Genomic DNA, 15963 nt, shown 5'->3' with positions numbered 1-15963 from the left:
GCATGCACGATTCGAAGGCAACATCTGTCTAAGGAGCATAAATTTGATAGTTTGGGCGGTTTTGACAAAGCAAATTCTGTGCGAGGCGCAGAAACTGTAGAGTGGTGACACCTCTAACGAGTGATTATTTGTGGAGTAAATGAGAAATACCTCCAAGCTTGCTGCGCCGTGTTGATCCTTAGCTTCGAGAACAATTCAACTGGATGGCAAGAACTGAACAACCCATGTTCGAGATGGAAATTTCTAGGAACATCCACAATCGGTCTGGTGTTTTGTTTGCCTTTGATCCTTGACTCTTCTGCAACTGCTCACCTACTCAGGTGTTGGGAAGGATGTGAGTCAGTTTCTGTTGTGTGTGCGTACCCACTGCCCAGTGCTTACAACTCAACGCACTCTAGCGGGTATCTGTGTTTTCAGCATGTGTCACTTGGCTTGATCGACGATCGTATGTCTCACTGGCCCATAGGCGTCAAACAACACTCGCCGATAGGTCGTCACTTGCGGAGCAACGCTCTGGGCGGTACGGGACCCATCACGTCGTAATCACTGTTTCAGGCGGTCCCTGTTTTCAGTCAACTCCCCCTCCCCCTCAATGCTGTCCGGGACTTTACGCAGCTGTCTCCGGGGTGTCTTGTTGTCACGGTCTATATGGGAGCGGCTAACAGTTGTATTCGTCGTTTGTCCTTTTATCTAGCGGCTCCTTTCTGTCATGGCTTGCTCACATGATACATCCGTGAATGTCTAAGTGCATGCATCTATGTAGAGATACGTAATCGATCAACATAGACTGCATGTCATGCACGCTTGTATAAGCGTACGCTTCGTCATACATGTGTGCTTGAGTTTCTCTTCCTGATGTCATTGTCCCACACTGTCGCACATCTTAGGCGACCAGGGAGCCTGCGTCACCTACAGATATGCCAGGAAATCGGATGTGTGGGGATAGCGGACGCAACCCCAGCTTCGTCATCCTTGCAACTCAGTCTATCGCGTATTCGGAACAATGGTAAGCCTAATAAGCCTCTGCTGTTCGCCTCTGGCGGGCGGCTGGCCAGTGTGAGGAACAGCGAGGAGAAAGTTATGCAGGGCTCGTCTTCGCTAGTGTGCAAAAGAGAGACCCTTGGGCCTGCTAACAGAGGCGGAAGATCAATTGCCACCCTCGTAGAGGTAAGAATAAGACATATTTTGACACCAAAGAGCATTTTGCGTGCAACGATCCTTACCGTGCATCATGACAAATTCATGCAGGAGACACTTGGTTCACTTTAGTACAACACGGGCTAAACCCCTTCGAGGAAAAGCCTGCATACTCGAAAACGCTTGCGGGTGTCACTTCTTTTCTCAGAGGTCTCTGGAGAAACACAAAGACAGGCTGTTTGATTGCGGGGCTTCTGGTCAGCCAGTCACATACAAAGAAGTCGCCGAGCATGCCAGGTAGGCACAGGGGCACGACGGGGTTTATGGATGATTCAGTATTTTCGAAGGTGGTCTTGCGCCTTGAGGATGAGAAGGCGGGGACCGGCTGCGCAAGGATGCTAATGGATCACTTGGGGAAACTGGGCGATGGGGCGATTCGGAGAGAGTTTTACTGTTGGCCATTGTAGTTGACAGCTAGTGTCCCGCGCTAAGACGCCACGTGAAGTACTCTGCCGTGCTGCATTTCGGCATCTGTTGATGGAGGCGACATTCGTCTATTGTCAGTAATTTTTGCCGATCATAGAGCAAGTGCCTGCTAATGGTAACCAAATCTCTTTCGGCTCTGAGGTGGACATGCCTGTTTCTCAGATCAATTTCTGAAACACTGAAGGCTGCTGCGGCGTATTTGCACGTGCCACTGACGCTGCCGTCAGCTCTAGGACGTGCAGGTGCTGACGGCCAAGCGCGCCATACCGCCACCTCAACCGAGGACTGTACCGGCTCGGCGAGCACGTTAAAGTGTCGCGGCAAGCCCCTTAACCGACCGACGATTGGGCTAATCGTGCCGCCCAACAGTGTTGCCATTCTTGCCCATCTAGTTGGGGTGTGGCAATGCGGAGGCGTAGGGCTGCTGCTTCCATTCCCAGATCCAGCATGTCTGCCATTCGTGGCAGACAGCACGGCTGCTGCTGCGGCTAGTGCAGCTAACGCTGCCGTATTGTTCGCGAAAGGAGGAAAGACGCTGCACACGTACAGACCGGATGCCTTATTTCAAGGAAATACTGGCCCGAGCGTTTACGCCAAAACCGTCAACCCGAATAGTCTCCCGTTTTTGAACTCGCAGAACAATGCGCATAACCGGAACGGTGTAGCACAGTTGTGGGAGTACCAGGCGGCGGAGAGTCGATGCCACCTCCTCGTCGTGACACCGGAAGTCGCCCCCATGGCTGCGGAAGTCGCGTCCAAGCTGTCAATTCCAATTTGTGTCCTCAGGACATCCTGGGTGCGAAAGTCAGACGGAACGAATGGTGCGGAAGAACAACGGGCCCCTGAGCGTGATTTGTGGTCAGTGAGAGGAAGGAATAAACTGGAGGTAAAGGCGTACGTCCCTGAAGTCTTTCACGACTCGAGCCGAACGAGCAGAAACATCACAAGGTGGCAGCTTCTGGAGGTGACACCACACGAATGCACCCACGCAGCGGCAGACGAAGAAAGCATTGCTGAGGTGGCTGCCCCTGCTACCCACTTTTTTCAAGGCCCAGCCGCCCATGCTCCGAGAGCTGTTATTTATTCACACAAGGCTTTGTCGGACCAGGTTATCAGGAACAAAGATCTTCTTCAGCTGAACGCCGAGGATCACGTCGTTATCCTGCACCTTCCATTTTTTGGATCTCACCGTAGTGGGACCGGCAGCCAGGCTAGCTCGCGGATGCTGTGCACTCCAAAGGGCCTTGTTGCTGTTGCCATGCCGGCTGTGGCGGCGGGCAGCACTCTTTCCTTTCTATCTTCTTCAGACAAGATTCAGGACAGTTTGCTGCCTTTGCCTTTACAACTGCAAAGACTGCAAGACCGGTTACCGCAGAACGAAAAGATCCCTCGTCAGCCTGAGCAGCGTCAAGCTTTGCTGCCGTTAGGATGCGACATCCCCGAAAAAACCCCTTGGCGTTGTAGCGGCACGACGACCAGAGGCCCTTTGGTTCCAAGGGGCAATCAAGAAGGTTTACAAGTCGATTTCACTGGCGCATATGAGAACACACTTGAGGTCAACGCGCTACAAATGTGGGAAAAAATCGCTTCTTTGCACGAGGACGGGCGTAACACCACCCGTAGCCGGAAACAGCGGTTTACTTCGCGCGACAAAGCAACGCCTGAATTGTCACGCCAAGCCACCGTTCTCGCTATGGACGCTGAGACGGCGGCTACTATGGTGCAGGTTATTGCAACGGAGCGATTCCAAATGGAAGGCACCAATGAAAAAGCACATGCCTCTGGAGGTAGCGACGCATCAAGATTTCCTACTATAACCTCTAAAGATATTACGCGCTACAAAGCAGCGGTAAAGTCGCTCCGGCTGATTTGCATTTGCACAGATGAGGGAGATCTGGGTGCTTCGTTCAGCGGTCGATGGTCGTCATCCAACAAGGGAGGAGGCATTCGGATCCAGTCTCTGCTCCGAAGGTAAAAGCGCCACGAATTCTTTGCATCAGATGACGAAGTGGAACTGTCTTATCGTCATGCGAAGTGCGCAGTCCATGATGTGCTTGCATTTGGATTGTTGAGGTGAAGCATTTCACAGACAACCTGTATCTATGTTCATCGTGGCGTGACAGCGTGCTGCCGTTGCAATAACTTGGTGTTGGAAACGCCCAATGTGTATGTGCAGCTAGAGGTAGAAAGTTCCATACGTCTATAGTAAAGACATGCTCGGAGATACTCTATATCTATTCCCTGTGGACAAAGGTCCATCACCTTACTGAGGTGTTTATCACATCCATGCGTCCACTGCACACTGTTTCCTAGACACGGTAGTTGTGACAGATGTACTGTTCACATTACGTTCGAAGCAACAGGAACCAAATGACGGTGCTGCCCGGTGCTGTAGTGGGTAGGACAATTTCTGGGCGTCACCGCGGTTATAGCCGTCCCCATAAAAAGCCTCGAAGGACATATCACCGCTCCCTCTCTGTATACGTTGCTGCCCAGGAAAGGCAAACTTACTTTATCCGTACATTTGTTGTGTTTTTTCGTCTTCCCAGCTTGCAAGCGCTTGCTGGCCCAGATACCAAAATTCTTCACCTCTGTTCGCTGACAGAGACAGGATTGTTGATGGTTGGCGGGCCGCTTCCGGATGGCAGTCCGGGATCGAGGGAGCGTGGAGAAAAATCAGACTTCGGAGAACCTCTTCAGGATCATCTGTCTACAGGATGTAAAGATTCCAAGACCCAATGTCTTGATGCAACTGACGGGGAAGACCGTGCGAATTTTACCGGAGTTGTTGCGCCGGGAATCAAAGTAGAGATCGACGACGAAACGGACCAGCTACGAGTGAGTCGCAAGCATGAGACGAAGAGGGAGGAACTCACGTACATCATGCCCCATCCTCCCTCCAACCACCCTCCCGCAGTTCGAAGTGACTGGCCAGGCAGCCACGTTTTTGCCAGATGTGTTGGTTGCCTGCGCCTTCTGCATCTGTATACGGGTGGTGCCGCGGCCGTGGAAGGACTCAGGATCGTGAGAAGCATGACGACAGCCGGATCAGAGGCTGCTCTAGATGGTAATGCCAGTCTAACGTCGCTAGTTACCCAATGTGTCGTGACAGTGCAGCGAGGGGAGATGCACCTTTTCGTCTCGAGAGCGTATGCAAACCTCTACAATAGCAAATTGCCCAACAGGATCCTGCTGTTTTGACTGCTCAGGTGCGTAGTGGCCACATGGCCATGGGCTTTCATGGTCGACCTCGGTCAACTCAAGAGTCTTTTGATTCTGCTGGCTTATTCCGATCATCGTTTGGAGGATCTCTGGTAACTAACCGCAGGAATGATACGGACATCATTGGCTGTGATAGAGGCGAGGCAGAGCAACGTGTAGAGTTGTTCAAGTGCGTGTATAGTGCAGCAGTGCCGAGGCTGCCTCTGCTACATCGTCTCATTGCCAGCTTCAAGAACAGTCCGAAAATGGAAAGTCACATTGAGGGCTACGTCAAAAAGAAACCCATAGCAGGAAGAGACTGGAACAACTTGCATGCACCCCGAAAACACTGGAAGAAGATGTTTTTATGAGATTGGACGCGAACATTTTTCAATGTATACAGCGTTATGCCTTTTCCATTCATTGCGAGTCAGGTTGTGGCTGAAGCAACCGCAGCAATTTTCCTGAACAATATGGGCATACGCCATTCAAGAGTTTTTTTACACGCTGCGGAGCGATCGATGCTCGTGACTTCTCGGGTGCTGTTTTATTGTTTTTGCGCCAAACGGATGACAACAAAAGGGACCTGAGTCGCCACCTGCCCCCCCCCTCCCCGCTGCGGTCTCTAGCAATGGCAGTAGTGAGTGGTCTCCTTACCCATCATTGTTCCAGAGGTTAAGTGGTAATCGAGTTTCAGTGGTACAGTCTTCAACAGCTTACACAGTGATTCACTGGCATTCCTGCTTCCGCGAAGCACAGTGATTGGCCGAGCACTGCAGGTATGGGCTGGGGTTTCCGGAACGGCATGCACGGGCGAATGGCGAAGGTGATAGACGATCGTGGGCAGAATAGCCATTGCTTTGTTCATATTGTTTTGAATCACCAAGAACTGACAAGCTGTAAAACACTACGAAGTCTGTCACATATTGGCGTTTGAATCTAAATACTTCAACACACAGCAAAATAGACAGCCCCTCTGCCAGGTCACCTACGACCATTCTGGGTCTGCTGAAATGTAGGAGGCTGTATCGTCTTTGAGGATTCTGCCATGGCGCTACACAGCAGTTTCGCGTACGTGCATCTACTTTGGTAAGTTGCTCTCCGCCGTGATGAGTGTGAGCTGACACAACCCATCAAGGCAGCATGTGCGTCGTCGGTAGCGGGGCGTGTAGTGCAAGCGGTGCAGCTCCCAAGAAGGTGCATGAAAGACGGCAAAGCTACGAAGTACGGTACTGAAATCAAAATGGAACGCACACGTTCTGTTTTTTTCCAATTTCCGTCTGCCCTGCCAGGTAGAAGTGCCCGTGTGCTGCGTGTGAAATCAAAAACGGTCATTCACGCAGCACCTGTCGTTCCAACTTCCTCGAGATGTGCCACGTAAACCCCCAAATCACGAGTTATTGTTTTAGTATTTGAACGGTAATATGAGACGCTGGACCAGTTGCTGGTTTAGATCCGCATAGCGGTAGTCGACGACCACGGGCACCAGAGCAATAAAACGGAGCTCTTTTTCTGCTTACCTATACAGCGTGTGCTATCGGCATAGGACAGATTGTGGTTGACTCACGCAGTTGTCGGGTTTGCTCAGCGTGAATACAAAATGTAGACAACAGGCCAACATTTCGCATCAACTTTACTCATTGAGAAGCAAACACTTGGGACTGGGAACTCAGGTAGCGATTCTTGGGAACAGCCGAATCACGGTATAAACATTCTCATGTTCAAGAGCAGAAATCTGCAAGCGAAGAAATGACGCGGGAGCGTTACCATTTTTAGGCACGTGCCCGCGGATCTGGAACGTCGGAAACGGCACAGTCATCGTACTTTCTCAGGTTTGCATGTTCGACTAGGGCCTTTACAGCTGCAATGTCTGTGGTATCCTCTGTTGAGCAAGTCTCGTTGAGGAGCTCCTGAGTTTGAGACGGCAAAGCGAGCTCATCAATTCGTTGTTTGGTAATGCCAGCGATTGCTTTCTTCAGGCGTTCGAAGGAAATTGCGAGGGTGACGGGATGTCGAACCATATGGTAGTTTTTCACGCTGCACGGAGAAGAAGGAAAGGATGGATACACCTGGCACACGAGTAGAAGGACTATCAGAATACTTGAGCCACGTATTTGTCCTTTGTAGGCGAAGTTAATCGGGAGGCGGCATTGCACACCACGTCCCTTTCTTGGCAAAGGCGCTGAAGCAGTCTGTTTAGACAAGGAAGTCTGTGTAGTTTTGGGCTTCATGAGTAGGTGCTAGTTTACTACAGCAACTGGCAGTCTTCTTTACGCACGTTCCTTGCAGTATAATGCATGCCTCGAAAAAAGCAGGCACCGAACTCTTCAGCGAGAAACCCGTCCCTAAGCTGCCACAGTGAAGAAGAGAGGAACTGTTTCTGTTTGATTTTCCAAAGCGATTATCGGAAAATTGTCTCTCCCTGTCTCACGTCTCCTTTTGTAATCGCCGGCACCAAAACTACGTTCTCGTCCTCTAGCGCAGCTGTCTTTTCGGATTCCCTCTTTCCAAAGACATCGGGTATAATCGCATGTTTATTACACGGCACGCGAGAACAAGAAAAAGAGGAAACCACTCATTGACACACCTGCTAACAGGCCAGTAGAATAACTTGCGCTTCAGTACCTGGCGCCAGTTTGGACTAGCTGGCAAAGGAACCTACCAATATGATGCCATTCTTAGCCAGGTATCAGCAAGGCTAGGGAATGTCGCCATTACACCAGGGAGATCATCTTCGACATTGTTCACCGCTACCGGAAACGGACTGTCGCGATCTGTATCCGAAGAGTACCAGTACCTCCGCCAAAACTGTACATGGGCATCAAACAAAGAAATACGTGGGCTGAGTTTCTAGTGGCTACCTTGACAACACATCGAACGTGCCGAAGTGATATCGCGTACCTTGTGTAGAACGATAAACGTGGTCACAATTGAAAAGGGGCAACTAGCAGCTTTCGGTTTGTCACTCTCTTGTAGGAGCAACGCATAATGGATCTCTACACGCCGTCTGCGGATTAGCGTAAACATGCGCATAAACGACCTACATAAATGAGGTGGACTGGTGGGGACATGTTACTGTTTCTGACGCTCACGCACCGCAGCATCTGATGTAATTCTATAAATGCTGCATGCTTACTCTCATTGCTGCTCGTAGCGGATGTGCCGGTGAATTCTCTTTGTTTTCGTCGATGCGCCTGAAAAGTTCATCTGCTGTGCATTCTACACTATCTGGAAAGAGCCATTTTATCGCCTGCACAACGTGCTTTCTCCTTGCTACCCGAAGGGATACTAAATGGTAAACGTGGTGTCTCTTTCTCTCAGTCATTGAGAGTTTGACTAGAATCCCTGTAATGAGGTCTACCGGCGTTGTAAGGAAAGGCGCACCGACAGGCAGCACGCCAGGGGGAATCATCCGTTCTTGTGCAGAGGCTAACACAAGTGACAAAGACGCATTTGCGAAGTTTGTGTAGCCATTATTGTAGTACACACAAGAGTTGGGCAGCCGGTAAACTGTGACCTGGAACTTTGAAAGGATATCTTTCTTTTCTGACTCCTCCATGGAAACCCTTTGACCTTCTTCTTCACACCGTTCGTGGAGGACGTCTTTCATACGGCCAATGATCTCCTCAACAGCCCATTTTGTCCACGGATATCCGATAATCCCTGCAGGCATTTGCTGCTCCAAACGGTCAATGCTGGCAGGACTCAAAGGTGGTGACACTGTTTCATCCACTGCAATATTCAAATCCTCCGAGAACCCAGCAAAATACTGGAGGTGGTGTGCGAAATTTGAGACAAGGTGTAGAGGCTTTGCCACATACGTTGTACAAAGCTTCAAGATGGGTATCAAAGATAGTACATTTGATTTCCTTAACGCATCATATGGTGCTGCAAAATTTACGTAGTCGGCGGCATGGTAGACAGCGTCGACAGTTTGCTCCAAGTACTGCATTTGCTTCGGTCCCAATCCCATGTTTTCACCTTCTTCCAAGTTCCCGATGACGGGGATTACCTGCTGATCAAATTCATGTTTCCATTCGATTCCACGACCCACCAAAGAGTCTCTAATTCTGTATATGCCGTGGGCCCTGTCCCTGGCGCGGACCAGGCAGTATATGGTGAGCTTCTTGTCCTCTGTTCCAAGCTTGGGATCCTGACGCTTTACCTGGAGAAGATGAAAGAGCACTTGGCTGCCAATGAACCCTGTGGCACCAGTTAGAAATACTGAGCGAATGCTGCCGGCCGCACACGTGGAAGGACTCAATTTCCTCATAAAAGCAACATTCAGTGCTGTAGCTGAGAGACGCTTCATTACGTGGATGACGTCCGACTGAGGAGTTGGCATGTCATCCATCGATATCTGTCCCATCGCACCCATAAGGTAGACGAACTTCTGCGTGTTTAAGGGAAATCGACGATGATTCCACACATGGCGTGGAGCAGCCTGGACAGAAAATGGAAACAAAGTGGTTTAAGAAAACGTGTTACTGCACAGTGTGGGTGTATCCGGATACATGTGGATTTACAGAGTTTCTTCGACTCTATGATCGAGCGGTACGTTTGTCGGATTCCTTGTTTCCAGATAGGGTAACCAGTACACTCGCAGCCTCACGTTGCGACGCGGCGTGCTGGTAGGGGTGGTGGATCCTTTTCATCGAAGTCAATCTCATGAAAAAACTGAAATCTCGCATATCTGACTGGCAGTTAGCCGCTGAGTTAAAGTGACATGGGGAACGAATGACTCTCTACGCGTCATCAACCCACCGCCAAATCTAGCTTACCTTCAATGAACGTCGGTCTGCTTCTTCATCGCCAGACTCGGTTATTATGGCGGCGACACTCCCACCCATTCCGTATGCCAAGTTTGCGCCGAAGATGGTTTTTCTGACGCCCGTAGCGACATCGTCTGTCATTATGCTGTGGGACTCTCTTGTGTACTTAATGAGCTGAGTGTCTATTCCATGTATATCTGGATGCAATGACTTGAAGTGTATGTTTGCCGGGACGAATCTGTGCTTGAGGCACAAGACAGTTTTTAAGAATGCCACGATTCCAGCTGCCGCGTCGAGGTGCCCAATATTATTGTGCACTGTACCCATATGCAGTGGCGCTGCGGCATTTCGACCTGTCTGGAAGACGTCTTTAACTGCTGACATTTCGATGACGTCTCCAAGAACAGTGGCAGTCCCGTGTGCCTCATAGTACCGCACAAGTGAAGGCGCCGTGCTAGCGTCTTGCAGCGAAAGCCGTAGTACGCGGGTCAAAGCTCGTGTGTTTGGAGAGGTGATCTGAGAGCTTCTGCCGTAATGGCAAGTAGCGGACCCCCTAACAACAGCATGCACGAAAGCGCCCGTTTCCCTTGCAGCATCCAGTGGGAGTAAGAAGGCTGCACCGCACCCCTCTCCACGTACAAGACCGTCAGCGTTGCAATCGAAAGTCTTGCATCTCCCAGCACGAGAAAACTGGTGCGCTTTGCAACCACCGAGGAAAAATGTTGGACTCAATATTATGTTCACTCCTCCTACGAGTGCCCCTGAACATGCTCCTCGTTTCAGTTTCGTCACAGCGGCATCGAAGGCAACCAAGGACGACGCGCATGCAGCATCAATTCCAATGCTCGGCCCTGTAAGGCCAAAGGAATACGATATTCTATTTGGAATGAAGCACATGAATCCTCCAGGTTCAGGATAGCCTGCTGCTTCTCCAAGCGAGGGGATTCGACCTCGGCCTTCCCCCTTGTCGAAAACGCACATGGTCGCTTTTCCTTGGGTGAGGTTAGTAAACTGAAAGTCATTGTTGTATGCTGCACAGAAGACACCGAAATCTTTACCGAGCAGTGCCTCTTTCGTGAATCCTGCTTCGAAAAGCGCCTCGTAAGCTACCTCCAGCAACACGCGCTGCTGAGGATCGATTGCGAGAACTTCTTGATCACTTAGATTGAAAAACGTGTTATCGAAAAAATCAGGATGGTCCAGAAGCGCGGCTTCTCTAGTATAGCATTTGTCTTGTTCGGGGTCTGGATCGTAGAACGCATCTATATTGAATCTATCCATCGGTATTTCACACACAGCGTCGATTTCATGAAGAAGCATATCCCAGAATTCTTCAGTTGTCGTAGCATTTTTAGGAATTCGGCATCCCATTCCAACTACTGCGAAGCCTTGGTCATTGGCGGCAGGCTCACGTGTCACCAGAGGCACCAAATCACTGGTCGACCTTGCCGCATCGGAAAAACAATTTTCCATGATAAACTGGATAATGTCTTTAAGGCATGCATACTCAACAAGAAGGGATGCAGGCAGTTTTATCTTGAGTGCCTCCTGCAAAGCATTCCTGAATTCGACAGCACCAATCGAATCCAAACCCAGTGAGCTTATCTCTGTAGAGGCGGACACGATACCTTCAGCTCCGCACAACCTTCTTGCTACGTCAATAACGGCGGATTCGACCCCTTGAATATCCATCGAGCCATGCATTTGTTCCGGAACATTTGACTCTGAAAAAGGCGTCAAGCTTGTCTGCAGGCCTGGGACCACGTCTTGCAACCATGTGGGCACGTGCGATCCGAAGATATGTGCGTAAATGCGCCAATCTACGTGCACTGCTGCGCAACACGTGAGACTTTCGTCCGCTGTCAAAAGAGTCTCCAGATGAGAAATCGCCTCTTCGTTGTGAAAGCCACGAATGCCGCGTGACCTCATGAAACGTTCAAAGGACGGCGTTCGAGCGGCCATTCCTGCATCCAACCACGGGCCCCATTGGATACTCCGTGCTGGCAACGAGAGACTTCTTCTGTGCTCAGCGAGGCTGTCAAGGCATCCGTTTGCAGCTGCATATGTTGCGAAGGCATCGTTTCCTGGCAGTGCAGCTATTGAAGAGAACAAAACAAAGAAGTCCAAGTTCGTGTTTATGGACATTTCACTGCAAATGCGGTGTAGATTCCATGCACCTTCCACTTTTGAAGCGTACACGTCTGCAATGTCCTGCTGGGACACGTCCTGCAATTTTCCCTTGCCTTCGGTGCCTGCGCAGTGGAAAATACCTCCCAAAATCGAGTCAGTGACAGCCAATACAATCGAATGGCGGACTTGTTCGATCTCCGAGACGTCGCAGCTGACTGTTTGAATTCGCCCGGTTTCCATGGCAGCGTTCAGCTCACACCATTGATTGGTTTCTTTCACGTCATCTGTCGGTACCCCTCTTCTGGACCACAAGAAAATCCTGCCTGCACCTTGACGCAACAGCCAAGACGCCACGACGATGCCTATGCCACCTAACCCCCCTGTCACAATATAAGATTTGGCTTTTTGTATTCTGCCAGCCGCGGTTGTGCTCGGCTGTTTCAGAAGAACAGGTGCAACTCGGGGAACAAAGTACGATTGTTTTCTGATGACAATGTCCCATTCACGTAGTGTGTCAGAATCTGGCCGGATTTGTTCCGAAAAGGAAGCTGGTACGTCATTCCGAGACAACCATTTTAAAACTGCTCCTAGACGGTAGTCAAGCGATTCTTTCGATTGCCTTGGGTGTAGCCTGTCGGTGTCAAAGTACAGGAACGGTTTGAACCGACGACAGCAGCGTCCCATCTCCAAACGCAAAGTTCTGCAGAAGGCCAGCAACCCGGCATGCACAGGCACTTCATCTTCCAGGTGACCAAAAACTTGATTCTGTTGCGGAACTGATTCAAGAGTCGGTCTCTCTCTTTGACCAAACGTCTCTGGCGACACTACAGAGCGCTGCGCTCCCCGGGTAACAACAGCCAATACAGGTACCTCGATTTCTGTAGAAAGGCATGCATAGTGGCGCAGAATGTGGGCCGTTTCTGTCAGGCTCTCAACGGCTGATACGGTTGCCCAAAGCCCGGAAACAACCAGCATGCCTGCCCAAGTCCCTCCTTGTACAAGGTTCTGAAGAGTTTCCATAGACGAGATGGCACCAAGCCCACAGACTCGTGATGTATCCAATCCCATTCTTTTCAGACTAAGGAGGACCTCAGCCATGTGCTGCGACGGAACACCAACGATAATCCAAGCTTTCTTTGGCACCTTAAAGACCGCATCGTTCTCCGGAACACTGGAGTGGTATGCCCATTTTTCGCTCCAGATACTCGGTTGTGAGTGAGGGCTTGGTTTAGCCATACTCCTAAGATTCTGGCCAGCGTCTTCCGTCTTCTGTTCCTGCAGCCTTGCTAGAGGGAATGTCCTGTAAGGGATACGTGGGACGACGAAACATGAAGTGACGCCATCACGCCAATCATCTGTCCTACTCAAGCTTACAATTTGCTTCCTCCAGAACTACGTGTGCAACAGCCTCAAAGAAAAACAAATAAATGTCAAGACAACGAAAGCTTCTCATACGGTTACGAACAAGCTGTCCATGCTTACCTGTGATTCCAGTGAAGCTTACGGCTAGACAACGATGCGACCTGCTTCAAAAAAGACTCGAACTGCGAACCTGACTCAGACGTAGCTGGGCCCTCGATGACACACAACCACGCACAACCTGGATGCGTCGCACCATTAACACACGCAGCCCCAATATTAGCAAGCGTCCTTTTGGGTCCAACCTCAACTGCTGAAAGCCCTGCTACCGCTCCACCGAACGCCGCTACCACCGCTTCCCGGAAGCGGACGGATTTTGTGATTTGCTCTGACCAGTAGAGCGCGTCACTCAACTCGCTGCCGACAGCAAGGCGGCCAAGCACGGTCGATATAAACGGAATCGCCGGCTCCGAAAATTCAACTCTCTCAAAGAGACGACTGACAGGCTCAACAGCACCTGCCATTAGCGGGGAGTGGAAGGCATGCGAAACCCTGAGGAAGCGAGCCCTCCCTGAAATACTGAAGAATGAGAGGACCTCTTCCACTTCCGACCTTCTTCCGGACACCACCACGCTTCGCGGGCCATTATCGGCAGCGACAGCCACAGACTTCAGGTTCTTCAGGTCTGAATCTAAGGCCGCCTGAACCTCAGCGGCCGACAACCGGCATGCCGCCATGACACCATCCTGTGGGTCCTGCTCAGACATGATGCGTGCTCGGACGGCGACAACGCGCAGAGCATCGCGCCACGAAAATACTCCTGCTGTGACTGCAGCGGCGTATTCGCCGAGGCTGTGACCTAAAACAGCTGCTGGACGTAGTCCCCTCTCTTTCAGAACCCGAGTGAGCGCCAGCTCAACAACGAAAATTGCCACTTGCGAATACTGTGTCTGCATCAGCAGATGCTCTGCCTCCTCAGCATCTGTGTCCTGCCCCGGATAAACTATATCCTCGAGGCTCGACGGGCCTTCTGTCGGCAGTAGTTTCTCTGTTGCGAGGTATGCGGAGCATTCCTTCACTGTCTGCCTGAAGCTCTCCTCTGTCTCGTAGAGAGACTTCGCCATGTTCACATACTGAGATCCCTGGCCGGTGAACAGCCACACCATTGGTTGATGTGCCTCTGTGGCAGCATCCGCACCTCTGAGTCCGGCGTAGGCTGCATCCCGACCCGTTGGCCCTTGGCGTGCAGGGACCTCAACGATTGCATGCGCATTTGAGCCTCCAAACCCGAATGAACTGACAGCTCCAAGAAGCGCCTCGGTCTTCTCTCCAGTCATCAGTGTGTCAAGCGGATAGGCTTTCGTAGGAAACAGGAACGGCCTCGAGGAATCTGCCGTCGAGATATCGATGTGGGGGTTGAATGTCTTGAGGTGCAGATTGGGCGGGGCGATCCTCTGTCGAAGTGAACAGATGAGTTTAATGAACCCAGCGATACCAGCTGCACCTTCTGTGTGCCCGATACGCGATTTGAGCGCTCCCAGAACAAGAGGCGTGTCTGCACTTGTTCCCTGCCCGTAGACGGCTTGGAGGGCGCCGATCTCGATTGGGTCTCCGAGAGACGTTCCTGTCCCGTGCGTCTCCACTACCGCAACGGATAACGGCGAGTTGACATTGGCGCTGCGTAGAGCAGCACGTATTACTGCCTGTTGTGCAGGCCCGTTAGGTGATGTGATGCTGGCGCTCCTGCCGACGTGATTGTGTGGTGTCCGCTAAAAGTGCGGGCGTGTGGTCGTGGTCGTCGCGACCGTGTAGCTGTGCCGCTCGATGACTATGCACCCTGATGCCTCAGCTCGACAGTACCCATCAGCAGTTGCGTCAAATGTTCGACAGCGCCCGGATGGGCTCAGCATTCGTGCCCTGCAGCACAGAACGTACCCTTCAACTTTTGGTATCACATTAATGCCATGCACCACAGCTTGCCTGGACCTTCCGCATGCAACGCAAAGTGTCGCGTACTCCGCAGCCACAAGCGACGAAGAGCAAGCCGTATCTATGGTAACGCTCGGTCCCACAAGGCCAAACGAATACGAGAGACGATTTGCGAGAATTGCTAGGGCAGTCGATGTCCCACTATAGCTGGTAAGTTGTCGCAAGTCATCGTATAGCTTATCGTGGTTCATTGCTCCGACGAAAACCCCTATGGGTGAACCAAGCAAATCCTCCCGACTATACCCGGCATCTACCAATGCTTCATAAGACACCTCTAGAGAAATTCGCTGCCGCGGGTCCATTTCTCGGGCTTCGGCATCAGAAATGCCAAAAAATCTGTTGTCAAAGAGTTCCGCGCCGTCAATGAACCCTCCCTCGCGAACATATATTTTTCCCTTGGCGTCGGGATCCGGATCGTATACTTCCTCTATACTGAAACGCGATGGTGGAATTTCTTGAATGCAATCCTGGAACGTGAGAAGCATTTCCTCAAAGGCCTCCAGGTCATTCACAGAACCGGGAAGCCTGCAAGCCATCCCCACTACGGCAATGCTGACGCCAGCATCCTGTAGGACTGCAGCAGATGCGAGTTGGTCATCTCCTCTGGAAGAAGTGTCAATAGCAGTTTTGGCTCTAACCATGCTCCACAGATGGTCCGAAACAGCCTGAACCGACGGATAATCGAAAAGAAGCGTTGCGGATAGGCGGATGTCGAACGCATCCTGAACAGCGTTGCGGAATTCGACTGCTCCCAACGAATCGATTCCCAGCGCCTGCAGAGGTGCATCTGCTGGTGGTTCTTCTGCAGTTCAAGAACTTGTTTGGCGGCGCCAGAGACCGTGGCTTGGATCCACGCTCTGAGCTCATCGGGGCGCCATGCTGGCGAAGG

General features: G+C 51.2%; 2 protein-coding genes across 2 annotated transcripts in view; one reads left to right on the top strand and one right to left on the bottom strand.

Annotated features, from left to right (window-relative positions):
- The first annotated feature begins 59 nt into the window (after window positions 1-59).
- On the top strand, window positions 60-5638 carry TGME49_204550 (hypothetical protein). Its single transcript, XM_018779310.1, has 5 exons — window positions 60-1167; window positions 1346-1434; window positions 1786-3594; window positions 4173-4461; window positions 4833-5638. The coding sequence occupies exons 1-5, from the start codon at window positions 856-858 to the stop codon at window positions 5193-5195; spliced, it is 2862 nt and encodes a 953-aa protein (XP_018637298.1). The 5' UTR covers window positions 60-855; the 3' UTR covers window positions 5196-5638.
- Window positions 5639-6596: 958 nt separating this feature from the next.
- TGME49_204560 (type I fatty acid synthase, putative) overlaps window positions 6597-15963 on the bottom strand; it is a gene marked incomplete at both ends in the record, with an annotated part of 22855 nt that continues 13488 nt past the window's right edge. Inside the window, 7 exons of the mRNA XM_018779311.1 lie at window positions 6597-6861; window positions 7487-7632; window positions 7961-9268; window positions 9606-11157; window positions 11794-12827; window positions 13391-14762; window positions 15021-15739. Coding sequence (XP_018637297.1) covers window positions 6597-6861; window positions 7487-7632; window positions 7961-9268; window positions 9606-11157; window positions 11794-12827; window positions 13391-14762; window positions 15021-15739 — 6396 coding nt within the window. The remainder of the gene's footprint in view (window positions 6862-7486; window positions 7633-7960; window positions 9269-9605; window positions 11158-11793; window positions 12828-13390; window positions 14763-15020; window positions 15740-15963) is intronic.

Source organism: Toxoplasma gondii, chromosome VIIa (assembly GCF_000006565.2).
Source record: "Toxoplasma gondii ME49 chromosome VIIa, whole genome shotgun sequence".
NCBI lineage: Eukaryota > Apicomplexa > Conoidasida > Eucoccidiorida > Sarcocystidae > Toxoplasma > Toxoplasma gondii.
Note: the sequence above shows the minus strand (reverse complement) of the source record. Positions and strands in the feature narration are given on the sequence as shown.

Coding starts and splice junctions, on each gene's coding strand:
- TGME49_204550 (XM_018779310.1), top strand. CDS start 856: ATGTCATTGTCCCACACTGTCGCACATCTTAGGCGACCAGGGAGCCTG. Junction 1,168..1,345: donor CAATTGCCACCCTCGTAGAG/GTAAGAATAAGA, acceptor TTCTTTTCTCAG/AGGTCTCTGGAGAAACACAA. Junction 4,462..4,832: donor ACGAAACGGACCAGCTACGA/GTGAGTCGCAAG, acceptor TTGACTGCTCAG/GTGCGTAGTGGCCACATGGC.